At 49.5% G+C, this 12,500-nt stretch overlaps 1 protein-coding gene across 1 annotated transcript in view; it reads right to left on the bottom strand.

Moving 5' to 3' along the window:
- The window catches only part of cyfip2 (cytoplasmic FMR1 interacting protein 2), a gene marked incomplete at its 3' end in the record, with an annotated part of 41,158 nt that overhangs the window by 15,560 nt on the left and 13,098 nt on the right, over positions 1-12,500 (bottom strand). The window contains exons 8-18 of the mRNA XM_084449196.1: positions 10,772-10,900; positions 10,560-10,664; positions 9,131-9,219; positions 7,990-8,227; positions 7,363-7,515; positions 6,796-6,935; positions 3,349-3,496; positions 2,663-2,816; positions 1,777-1,933; positions 963-1,059; positions 801-877 (exon numbers count right to left, since the gene is read on the bottom strand). Of these exons, the coding sequence (XP_084305322.1) occupies positions 801-877; positions 963-1,059; positions 1,777-1,933; positions 2,663-2,816; positions 3,349-3,496; positions 6,796-6,935; positions 7,363-7,515; positions 7,990-8,227; positions 9,131-9,219; positions 10,560-10,664; positions 10,772-10,900 (1,487 nt within the window). The remainder of the gene's footprint in view (positions 1-800; positions 878-962; positions 1,060-1,776; positions 1,934-2,662; positions 2,817-3,348; positions 3,497-6,795; positions 6,936-7,362; positions 7,516-7,989; positions 8,228-9,130; positions 9,220-10,559; positions 10,665-10,771; positions 10,901-12,500) is intronic.

The raw sequence follows: 12,500 nt of genomic DNA, 5'->3' as shown, positions 1-12,500 counted from the left end.
AAGAGTGCTTAAGGTCGCACTGAAACGGACGTTTGAGATCATCTAACTTCCGTAGTTTGACGTATTTCCGACGCAAACAAGCTATGAGGTGGGAGATATGTTTAGAGGAATTTGATTGGAACATTGACAAGTGGACGGGTTTTAAGAACTTTAGACAGATTCGATAGAAGGATAGCGTTAATTGACGGGTGGATGTCGTGAGATTATTGGCCTAAAAATCTAAGGTACCTGTTGTCGTCACTGCACGTGACCTACCGTTTTCCAGGAAGTAAGAAATGATATACTTTGATATAAGATTACAACAAAAGTAGAATTTTGTAATTGTTTTGGCATACATCGTTGAATACGTGAACACTATGACCAATTATGTGAACCAAAATGGGACAGAATGCTTTTTTCATTTCAGTGCGACTTTAAGTCTCACTTCTGTCAGCTACTAGACTACTGAGATGTCCTCTATGTTGATTGTGTTTTTGTTGTCCCTATTGTTCCTATCCCCTCGGCTGTTTGTTGTTGTACAGTTTTAATGTCGGTATCTTGTCTGTCTAATGTTGCTCAATGTTTCAATGTTTTCTCCTCCTTGGAACCCACGCTTTGGGCAACCTAAACAGTTGTAATTAGTATGCGTGTAAAAAATAAATTGACTATGACTATGACTAAAAGAGTTTTGTGTAATTTGTAATTATTTGTATTTTTTTTAGAGCACATCACGGAGCCGCCAGAAACATTTCACTGTACATTGTACACTGTACTATGTACATAAATAAAATGGGAATGTGAGAAGAGGATGATGGTCTCACCTTCCTGCCATGGCTTTGTAGTAGGCGAATATCTGATCGGCCAACTTGTAGACGAACTGGTCGAAGCAGAGGTTCACCTGAAACACAACAGCAGCCCTGTCACTCTTAACTGTCCCCGTCGCCGCAAACGCAGGGTTTTCTGAGGCGGCCATCTTGGTTTACCTCAGCCTCGATCTCGTCGTAGAGGAACTGCTTCTTGAACTTGGTGAGCGCGTAGTAGCCGCTGTCATTGTAGAGGTCCAGGGGATACAGCACATACCTGGGGGAGGGGAGACCACACCGGACATCAGTGGACATTCTTATTACCCAGAAGCCCTCGCCACGGCCAGAACCTCCGGCAAGAAGCTATGATATTCGTGGACGCCAATTAGAATCCAATCGGATTTTGTATTGATGCTGATTGGCCCGCACAGGTAGCTTTTGCTTTTACTAAATTTGTTTTTCATTTAGTCCGATTAGTCCGACACTCCCGATTAGGAATGTTAACAGTTAATCGACTATCGATTAATTTCCGATAAGAATTTACTTGAGTAAGATTTGGCTACTTGATTAATTGCTTGTTAATTGAACATAACTTTTTTTGGGGGGAACGAATATTTTCAACGGGAGTTGCATGAAATGTAATCATGATTTAGGGTCTGACTGCACATGAGGGCGCCACGCCATGTAGTGAAGGATAATTGGGATGCTGGGAAATTTCAACGACACAGCGTTAGAAGACACAAAAATTAAGCGAGCAAAGCGCAGTCCAGCGTGGGACGGTCTTATCGATTAATCGACCATCGTTTGTTAAGATTAACAGTTATCGACTAATGGAATTCCTTGAAATTTGCAACCCTACTCCCGATGAAATAATGTTCAAATGAAGCCGGATTTGAAAGGTGACGCGCTGGCTCCGCCCCTCTGCCGACGTACACAGCAGAGCAGCCATGTTCAGACCCCGCCGGGCGCTAGTGGACGCATGCGTGGCTCTTACTCCATCATGGAGGGCTCCTTGGTCTCCAGGATGTGGTCGGTCAGGATCCAGGGCATGGACATCTCGATGGGGAACTGGATCCTGCGCCCCATGGTCAGCTCCAGGAAGAACTCCCGGAACCACAGCTGGGACAGGTCACAACAGTGCTGCAGGGCCTCTGAGGAGAGAGAGAGGAGGGGAGGAGAGGAGGAGGAGAGGACGAGAGAAGAGGAGGGGGGGAGAAGAGGGGAGAGGAGAGGAAGGGAGAAGAGAGGAGAGGAGGGAGGAGAGAGGAGAGGAGAGAAGAGGAGAGAGAAGAGGAGAGAGAAGAGAAGATAGGAGGGGAGAGGAGGAGGAGGAGAGGACGAGAGGAGAAGAGGGGAGAGGAGAAGAGAGGAGGGAGGAGGAGAGGTGAGGAGAGAGAAGATAGGAGAGGAGGGGAGAAGAGAAGAGACGGAAGGAGTGGAAGGGAGAAGAGAGGAGAGGAGGGAGGAGAGGTGAGGAGAGAGGAGAGGTGAGGAGAAGAGAGGGAAGGAGAGCAGAGGAGAGGAGAGGAGAGGAGGGGAGGGGAAGGGAGAGGAGAGGAGAGGAGAGGAGAGGAGAGGAGAGGAGAGGAGAGGAGAGGAGAGGAGAGGAGAGGAGAGGAGAGGAGAGGAGATAGGAGGGGAGAGGAGAGGAGAGGAGAGGAGAGGAGAGGAGAGGAGAGGAGAGGAGAGGAGAGGAGAGGAGAGGAGAGGAGAGGAGAGGAGAGGAGAGAGGATTGAGCGGAAGCGGCTGGTCTACAGACCGAGGACAGACGAGAGGTCTGCACGCCGCTTCCAAAGCCCCCCGAGCCGTTTATTTAAAGCGCAACGTTTCGGCCGGCGTGCAACGCCTACAAATGGAGACCAGCTGGCCTGGTTCTCACCACTGAAGTTGAGCAGGTGTGTAAAGAAGAAGGAGTGCTTGTGGAAGTCCTCGATGGCCAGAACGATGGGCCCGTCCAGACAGCTGCGCAGAGTCTTCTTAGAGCCGCTCTTATCTGCTATCAGGGACTCCAGCATGGTGCGCACCATGTACAACTACACACAGAGGAGGGGGCGAGAGACAGTGGAGGAGAAGGAGATGGAGAGAGAGAGAGAGAGAGAGGGAGACAGAGAGAGAGAGAGGGAGGGAGATAGAAAGAGAGAGAGAGAGAGAGAGAGAGAGGGAGGGAGGGAGAGAGAGAGAGGGAGGGAGAGAGAGAGAAGGGGGTTGGGAGACGGGGGAGGGGGCGAGAGACAGTGGTGGAGAAGGAGAGGAAGAGAGAGGGAGGGAGAGAGAGAAGGGGGGTGGGGGAGGGGGCGAGAGACAGTGGTGGAGAAGGACATGGAGAGAGAGAGAGAGAGAGGGAGGGAGAGAGAGAGAGAAGGGGGTGGGAGACGGGGGAGGGGGCGAGAGACAGTGGTGGAGAAGGAGAGAGAGAGAGAGAAAGGAGAGAGAGAGAGAGAGAGAGAGAGAGAGAGAGAGAGAGAGAGAGGGAGAGATTAGGAAGATAAACCATCATACTGAATACTATTTGGAGTTCTATTCCCTCCATCCTCATCCCTGGCGTGCCCCCCCCCGCCCCCCTACCTGTGTGCTGGAGGGGCCCACCGCCCGGCGGGGCACCTTGATGTCGAACCCTCCCTTGGGGTCCTTCTCGCCCCTCAGGCAGGGGTCGTTGGGGGGCTCCCTGGCCCCGTCCCAGTCACAGATGGTCTTCCGGATGGCCTGGAGAACGCTACAGGGAGACAGAGGGGTCAAATCGTCACGTCAAAATACCTTTCAGTTACTTTAGTGTTTGCTCGAGTCTCATGTGGGTGGGGGTTTGCGTTTTTGGGGGAACGAACCATTGGTTCCACTGTGCTAGACAGGAACGATGCACAGGTAATGTTGCGTTCCAGTTGTATCGGAAACATTGGGCCTCATTCACCAACTAAGTAAAGAAGTTCTTAAGAAGCATTTCTTCTTAAACTGGACTTACGCCGTTTCTAAGAAAATTCTGGCACCAATGGTTTCTCATCTGGGATTTGTTCTCAGCTAAGAACAGAATATACGAACACTGAATAGCAGTTGCAAGTAGACCATTTGAGTGCGGAAATGTAGACTATGCAAAATTGGTGATTGTGGTCACCTCAATTCTACAGTTGGATGATATATGATTGAAATACAATTATATTGGCATAATTCCCAATAACGTGTCCTAATCATAACCATATTTTCCATTGTAAACGTGTGCGTCAGAATATCTGATATGTCATAGTTTAAATCATTTCACTCCGAATTGCTTATTATTCGTGTTGATCTTGAAGATGTAGATAAAATATTTAGATTGTGTGTTAATAATTTGTGATTTTGGTGTAAATTAATGAGTGTTGTGTTTTGTTTTAATTCTTTGACCGTTCTGCAAAAGCACCGTGAGATTTCGCTGTATATATAATACCAACAAATCCATGACCATTTCATCATTTGGTGATTGCGGTCACCTCAATTCTACAGTTGGATGTGTGTTAGTGCGCTAGACGGAAAGTCTGCTGAGGAGAGGGTGGTAGTCCGTGTCCCTGGTGTCTGTATCCATATCGCCAGCGGCGTGCACACCCAACAGTGCTGTTGTCCCTATTATGGCACCAACGCGCTGGTCGAACTCGGACAACGGTGGGCACGCCGGCCCCCCTCCAGTGGCCTGCATATCTCTCCTCAAGATTAAACATTCACGATTCCTTTATTTGTCACATGCAGCCTAATGTCCAGTCACAGTGAAGTGTTGCTGCCGGCTCCAAGGTTATGGTCATTACAGATAAACTCCAATACTCAATTTACAAATGACACAATAAGGACCATTTCTACAGTATGTAGATAAGATCAGATAAGTAGGTTACCTCTTTTGTCAACTGCTAGCGTTGACAGCTGTGTAGGCTATTTAATAGCGTACATTTTTGTAGACTGTAGGCTATTATATATTGTATTCTATCACATTGACATTTTGCACTGTTCTGCCTCTCTGTTTATCCACCAAGGCAAATTCCTCGTAGTAGGAGGCCAACTTGGCTGAATTAAAATCAAGATTTTGATTGGCCACGCTGGATTCGACATGCAGTCCTCTGACTTGCTAACGGACCTGACACAACCCCACCTAAACCATCATGCTATCGAAAAGCTGGCGAGTCGAGGGCGCGAATGACTGGTATTCATTCAGAGAAGCAGGGACGTGCACAGATAGACACGAGGTGGTGCTAGAGCACCTGCCCATTGCCCTCTGGACAAGGCAAGTGCCCTTTTGAAAGTTCCTTTTTTTTTTTTACAGTGTAGGCCTACTGTATGTGCCCATGGTGACATCGATCAATTCTCGATTAAAAGCGTGTAATAATAATACCCCAATATGCGTTGTAATTTTGCCAGCCACCCACCCCCCCCCCCCCACACACACACCCGTGCCCGCGGCACACCCGTGCCCCTCCCCTCCATCTTTTCCTTTGTCAACGGTAAACGTGAAAAGCGGACACAAACGGAGGCGCGCTGCAGAAGCCCTGCACACACATCTCCTCCCCTCCCCTTGACAGCTAACCAGCCAGGTAACACATAAACCAAACAAGTGTATTGTTTGCCCCTAAGCCTCAGTTGCCAAACTATAACTTGCATTTATTTGTCTCTGTTGTGAAGTAAGTCTCATACAGCACCAAACAGCTGAGCCTAAATTAGCCAACTGCCCACCTGCTTAACAAGTCTATTGTATTGGCATTTTGTATTTATTATGTTGTGTAAAGCACATTGAGAGGCACGTTGTGCCTGAAATGTGCTCTATAAATAAAGATTATTATTATTATTAGACGCTAGTCAATCAATTAATGGATTTAACGTAATGATGACCACCACATGACCAATGTCGGTAGAATTTGTTGTTGGTACAACATGTGAGGCTATCAGTATACTTAAGCTGAATATTTAGTATTATGTAGTAATAATACTACATCCCACTCCCCCCCCCGTCAACAACTCGCGCGACAATCAAAAGACAAATTATCTGTCAGACCCCGTCAACATCTCGCCGCGCAAGGTGCCCTCATTTTTCACTGAGCACCTGCCCCCCAAAATGTATGTGCACGCCACTGCAGAGAAGTGACATCTGTGCACGACCCTGCAGTTGCGTATCCTTATATGGGGCTGGCGGGGAGTTTACCTATGCTAATTCATGTGAGCGGCCACGAGCTTTGAACTTGAGAAACCATAAGATTCACCATTAAGAGAAGGCAGGTGAGAACTCTTCCAGCGGTTTACGAACACGTCGTGAATCAGACGGGAGCTTTCCTTAGAAACGTTCTTAGGAAGAAATTTAAGAACAGAACTTAGGAAGATATTGTTGAATGAGGCCCATTGTTTTTTTTCCCCCCCGAGGCAAAATCGTCATCAAATACGTCAACTGAACTGGGTTTTCCGCCATTTTACTCAGGGGAGAAAATCAACCTCAACCTGCAGCTGACGTCAAATCAAGATGGCTGCTCCGCGAATCACCAGTAAGTGAGAGCTGTAATAAGACTGTTTATAAGCGCTTGTCTTATTTTGTCTCATTAAATCAGTCGTACACACAACACTGTCCAACGTCCATCAGTAGTGACAATGTTGATGAGGTGTGTGTATGCGCAAAATAGTGTTTATCAACTGGTATTGCTAACAAGGGCTAACTTGGTGAGAGATACAATGTGGCTTTTTCACTTTTTTTCACCTTTTTTTCTGGAACCCATTTACAGTAACTGGGATATGCAACCTGCGATACAACTGGAACACGACATAAGGATGTGCGTACTGTAACAGTTCTGTCTCTCAGGCAGTTGGGTGCCAGCCTGGGCAAGGGAGCCCTGACTATATTTGATAGGTGGTCTGGTCAACAGGACCGTTACACAGGATGCATGAATCAATGTGTTCTTACTTGGAAGTGCGTACCTGATGACTTCCTGTGTAGGGAGTAAGTGCGTACCTGATGACTTCCTGTGTAGGGAGTAAGTGCGTACCTGATGACTTCCTGTGGAGGGAGGAAGTGTGTACCTGATGAGGACGTTCTTCTTCTTGCGTACGGCCTGGCGGAGCGGCTCTCTCAGGGTCATCTGGGCGAAGTCCTGCAGCGCCGCGTAGATCGTGTTCCTGATCGCCTGGTTGAACACAGACTCCATACGGCCCATCAGCACCTGCGACACACACACACGTCATCTTCATCATTACTAACAAAATCATCATCATCATCCTCCTCATTATCATCATCACCATCATCATCATCATCATCGTCGTCTAGAAATATACAGTAAAACATCATCATCATCATCATCATCATCATGCCTGACTCTATATCACATCAGCACCTGGAACACACACACACACACGCACACTCATCATGGTCAGCACCACCACCATCCTCACAGAGGCCCGGTGTGCGGTCCCAGACCGTCCTAGCGGGCCCGGTGTGCGGTCCCAGACTGTCCTAGCGGGCCCGGTGTGCGGTCCCAGACTGTCCTAGCAGGCCCGGTGTGCGGTCCCAGACTGTCCTAGCAGGCCCGGTGTGCGGTCCCAGACCGTCCTAGCGGGCCCGGTGTGCGGAGGTATGAGTACAGTGTTCACCTGCAGCCCCTTGATCATGGCGATGACCTCCACCAGGGCGAACTTCTCCTCGCTGGTGTAGTTGTAGCGCGTGGCTCGCTCATACTCCTCGGCTGTGCCCGGGCAGTCCTTGTTACAGAACTTATCTGTGGGGTGGACCAGCTTCCACGAGTACTGAGAGAGACAGAGAGAGAGAGAGAGAGAGAGAGAGAGAGGGGAGAGAGAGAGGGGAGAGAGAGAGAGAGGGGAGAGAAGAGAGAGAGGGGGAGAGAGGGGAGAGAGAGAGACAGAGAGAGAGAGAGAGAGAGAGAGGAGAGAGAGAGAGAGAGAGAGGGGGAGACAGAGAGAGAGAGAGAGAGAGAGAAGAGAGAGAGAGGGAGGAGAGAGAGAGAGAGCGAGAGAGAGAAGAGAGAGAGAGGGAGAAGAGAGAGAGAGAGAGAGAGGGGGGGGGAGACGGAGAGAGAGAGGGAGAGACAGAGAGAGAGAGATGGTTGGATTACAATATGATAGAGGCACACACACACATGACACACACACACACACACCCCCTCTGTGTGCTTGACCTTTGCCCTCGCAGAAACCTCCGGTCCCGACACATGTATAATCATGGATACCCAGCACCCCTCTACCCCCCCCCTCTCTACTCACCACCTCCATGACGTGCGTGCTCCACTTGGAGAGCAGCTGTAGGCCGCGCAGCGCCAGGTCGAACAGCTCGCGGTACTCCTCGTCAGACTTCTGGCTGTCCAGTCCCGAGCCGGTCACCACCTCGCTGTTGCTGTAGCGCGCCAGCTCCGAGATGAAGCGGATGTGGTCGTCGCGGATCTGGACCATCTGCTCGCACAGGTTGTACTGGGGAGAGACGCTGCTCTGGGTGCACGTCCACCTGCGAGGGGGCGGGGCCGGGATGGGGGGTGAGGCCGGGATGGGGGGGGGGGTAGAGGAGAGACGGTGATAGTGGTTTTAATCGGTTTCTACACAGAGTAAAAATCACTAGCTGGACTATCTCCGGTAGTGTGTGGATTGAAGCGTTTGCACTTTAAAGCCTTCTTCTTCGTCGTCGTGCGGGTTAGGTGTTGTGTTCTCCTCTCCTCCCCAGGCCGATGGGCTATCCTTTTACCACCCCGAGCCTGGGTGAGGGGTCACCTGGGCTATATATCCGGGCACACCTCCAGGAGCCATGTCACCGTTCCGTCATCCAAATCCGTCAGGCCATGCATTCCGTAGGGTGTTCAATATATCGGACAGTCCTGGATGACGTGGTCTGAGGTTTGTTCCTCGGCGCCACACTCGCACGCCACACAGGATACCAGGCCCCATCTGTGCACCGATGAGCGGAAGCGTCTGACGCCGGTCTGGAGGCGGTTAAGCCTCACCCACGCCAGTCTGGGTAAGTCCATCCCGGGAGGGTAAGGACCGGCGGTCGGGATGAAATCACAGAATCTGGAGGTGTTTGCTTCCCACTCCACACGCCAGGTGTAGTCCGCCCATCCTGCCTCGCTGATGTTAAGATTTCTGCATCGCTGCAGGAGATCCCGTGCGGGCCGGCAGGAACAAAAGGGTGTCTGGACCTGAGACACCGGGGAGGCTCTGCTGTTGCTCCACGACAGGCTCACTGTGACGCCTGATCTCAGAGAATGGAGTCTTTCGGTCTCGTGATTTTCCTTCTGTGTGCGAGTCCTCTTCTGTCGTTATATGAACATTATGTTTGTCTGACTACCGCACCAGAGAAGACAAACACAGGACAGATGTAGTGTGCGTGCGTGCGTGTGTGTGTGTGTGTTCTTACTTGGACTTATTCTCCTCATAGTGGGCGCTGGTCTCGATGTACCGTGACAGCTCGATCTGCATGTCTCCAAACAGAGGCACCACCTGGAGCTGGATCAAATCAAACTTTATTTGTAGAGCACATTTCATACACAGAGACAACACAATGCGCTTTACAGAGAGCAATGGGGGGGTGGGCATAGGTCCCACCCCTACATATTCCAGAGGGAAGCAAAAAAACTCTTTCACCCGGGGGCCAGAAAAGTGAGCTGTAGAAATTCTTCCCTGACCTCTCTCATCTCAACAAGACGATGGAGCTGAAGAGTGATCATGTTCCTTCTCTGTGGGAACCAGCAGATGACGGACAACGCCGTCTGGATCAGTCATTTACGAGTGGAACATTTTCCGGACGGACAGAGATGTTATGGTCATTTTAGCCAACGAGAGTCGACGTTCGTCTTCGGAAATGTTGCGCCCACATTCTAGACGGATCCTATACGTTCACCGTCCTTGTTCTGAAGGAGCAGTGTTTTGACGCAGGGCCTGAAAGCTGTGACCGGTGTTAGAGAGAGCCTGACCCTGAAGAACGTGTCAGTTAAAGGTTAGAGAGAGCCTGACCTTTATGAACTTGTCAGTCTAGTGCCCAGTTCACATACAAGATTCGCAACGCGACGAAACCGTTTTAGAATGTTGCAGAGGAAAATTGCAGCGGTGTGAATTACCCCGTCGCAGGTCGGCTGAAGCCGGCTGATAGAGTCTCAAGAGATTCCACTTGTCCAGTTGCAAGCAACAAGTTTTAGAACGTACCATAATGTCAGGGCCATTGTTACGGTTTTCTAACCAATCAGTGACTGAACAATTAGTGCCCGTGTGCTGGCGCAAGCGTGTCAGGCTCTCTGGGTTCACGCGAGGGCTAGTAGGCTAACGGTTAGTTAGTAACCAGTAACGGCTAGTTTACGTTAACGAGAGGCTACTGTACATTGATTTTAGAACAGAAAAGGCAGACGATCGCTGAATAGACTAAACAAATGCGGACAAAATATAATAATAACGGGTTGCTGGATAAGGAAATGGGTTGAGTGACAAGAGCCGTTGTTATGGAAACGGTAAACGGTCTCCGCTCGTTGCTTTGATGTGAATAGTTCCGTTTTAGAATGTTGCAAAGCACAGTTTTGCGTTACTGTTGCAGGTGGTTGCAAGTTGCAACCAGTCTCGTTGCGAATCTTGTATTTGAACTGGGCTTAAAGGTTAGAGAGAGCCTTGAAGAACGTGTCAGTCTAAAGGTTAAAGGTTAGAGAGAGCCTGACCTTGAAGAACTTGTCAGACTAAAGGTTAAAGGTTAGAGAGAGCCTGACCTTGAAGAACTTGTCAGACTAAAGGTTAAAGGTTAGAGAGAGCCTGACCTTGAAGAACGTGTCAGTCTAAAGGTTAAAGGTTAGAGAGAGCCTGACCTTAAAGAACTTGTCGATCTTTCCCAGGTTGATCCTCTTCTTGGCGTCTAGTTTGTAGATGTTGCTGACGTTCCCATCCATCAGGTACAGGCCGAACCCCATCACCTGGCAGAGGGGGAGAGAGAGGTTAGGAGAGAGTCTCTCTTTTGCACACACACACGCACACACACACACACACACACACACACACACACACACACACGTGCGCGTACCTTGAGCAGCATGTGTTTCTCGCTGGGCGTCAGGTACATCTTATTCTCGTAGTAATCAACACTGATGTTGACGATGTCGGCCAGTAGCTCCTCGTAGCCAGGGATCACCTCCAACTGCTGGTGCAGGCACTGGAGAGAGAGAGAGAGAGAGAGAGAGAGAGAGAGAGAGGGAGAGAGGGAGGGAGGGAGGGAGAGAGAGGGAGAGAGAGAGAGAGAGAGGGAGGGAGCGAGAGAGAGAAAGAGAGGGAGGGAGGGAGGGAGAGAGAGAGAAGGGAGGGAGAGAGGGAGGGAGGGACAGAGAGAGAGGGAGAGAGAGAGAGAGAGAGAGAGAGAGAGGGAGGGAGGGAGGGAGAGAGAGAGAGAGGGAGCGAGAGAGAGAAAGAGAGGGAGGGAGGGAGGGAGAGAGAGAGAAGGGAGGGAGAGAGGGAGGGAGGGACAGAGAGAGAGGGAGAGAGAGAGAGAGAGAGAGAGAGAGAGGGAGAGAGAGAGAGGGAGAGAGAGAGAGAGAGGGAGAGGGAGGGAGAGAGAGAGAGGGAGAGAGAGAGGGAGGGAGCGAGAGAGAGAAAGGGAGGGAGGGAGGGAGGGAGAGAGAGAGACAGAGAGAAGGGAGGGAGAGAGGGAGGGAGGGAGAGAGAGGGAGAGGGAGAGAGAGAGAGAGAGAGAGAGGGAGAGGGAGGGAGAGAGAGAGAGGGAGAGAGAGAGAGAGGGAGGGAGAGGGAGAGGGAGAGGGAGAGGGAGAGGGAGAGGGAGAGGGAGAGGGAGAGAGAGGGAGAGGGAGAGAGGGAGGGATAGAGAGAAAGAGAGAGAAAGAGAGAGGGATAGAGAGAGAGAGGGAGGGAGAGAGGGAGAGAGAGAGACAGAGAGAGGGAGAGAGAGAGAGTTAGAGAGAGGGAGGGAGGGAGAGAGAGAGGGAGAGAGGGGGAGAGAGAGAGGGAGGGAGAGAAAGAGATTGCATCTGTTACTGCGCTGAGAAAATAAGCATGAATTAAAGCTGCTATGCAGCGATGAGGCGGGGCCAGGCAATTTCCGACAAGTTTAGGAGCAATAAGCGAGAGAATAGGAGGACAACAAGAAAGTTGACATTCCAATGTTCATTTTGTACATTCGTATCGTATTGTAAAACATTTGTAAAACATTTTGATGCATTGTAAACTCGATTTTGATAATTCAACAATCTGGTCAATGAGTTTGTGAATTACAGTCTGAAGATCCAGTGTAGCAAGTTTGGTGTTAATTGATTGAAAAATGTGGGATGAGATATGTTTATTAATTTTGACAGGTTTTCTTTGCTTTTCTTCATAATTGAACATTAACTTCAGCAGCTGTGTACTCAGTCAGTTGCCAATCAATCGATTTAGTCATTGTAATCCTCAGCGGGGGTTGGGTAGGGTTGCCAACAGCGATGTCTCCAATTCGTGGAGCTTGCGTTGGATTGTGGGTAACGTAGTTTTCTCTGTATGAAGTGTTGGTTTCAGAGGACAGAATTAAACATATTTTCTTCAAAATTCAATTTTTGAGATAAAATTCTGAAAGAAATCACACTACATCTTCGATATGTGGCCAATGTTGTCACTTTTTATGAGGATGATCAGACATTGATTTGGCGAGAATTAATAGGAACTGTATACAGAACTGTTAACAGTAAAACTTTTTGATGTGCTGTGGGCTCAATTTTTCATATTTCAAAGATCCGTGAGGATCGTTTGGTAAGGACAGTCTGAAGATACAG

This window comes from Borostomias antarcticus (genome assembly GCF_949987555.1).
Source record: "Borostomias antarcticus genome assembly, chromosome: 14".
NCBI lineage: Eukaryota > Metazoa > Chordata > Actinopteri > Stomiiformes > Stomiidae > Borostomias > Borostomias antarcticus.
Note: the sequence above shows the minus strand (reverse complement) of the source record. Positions and strands in the feature narration are given on the sequence as shown.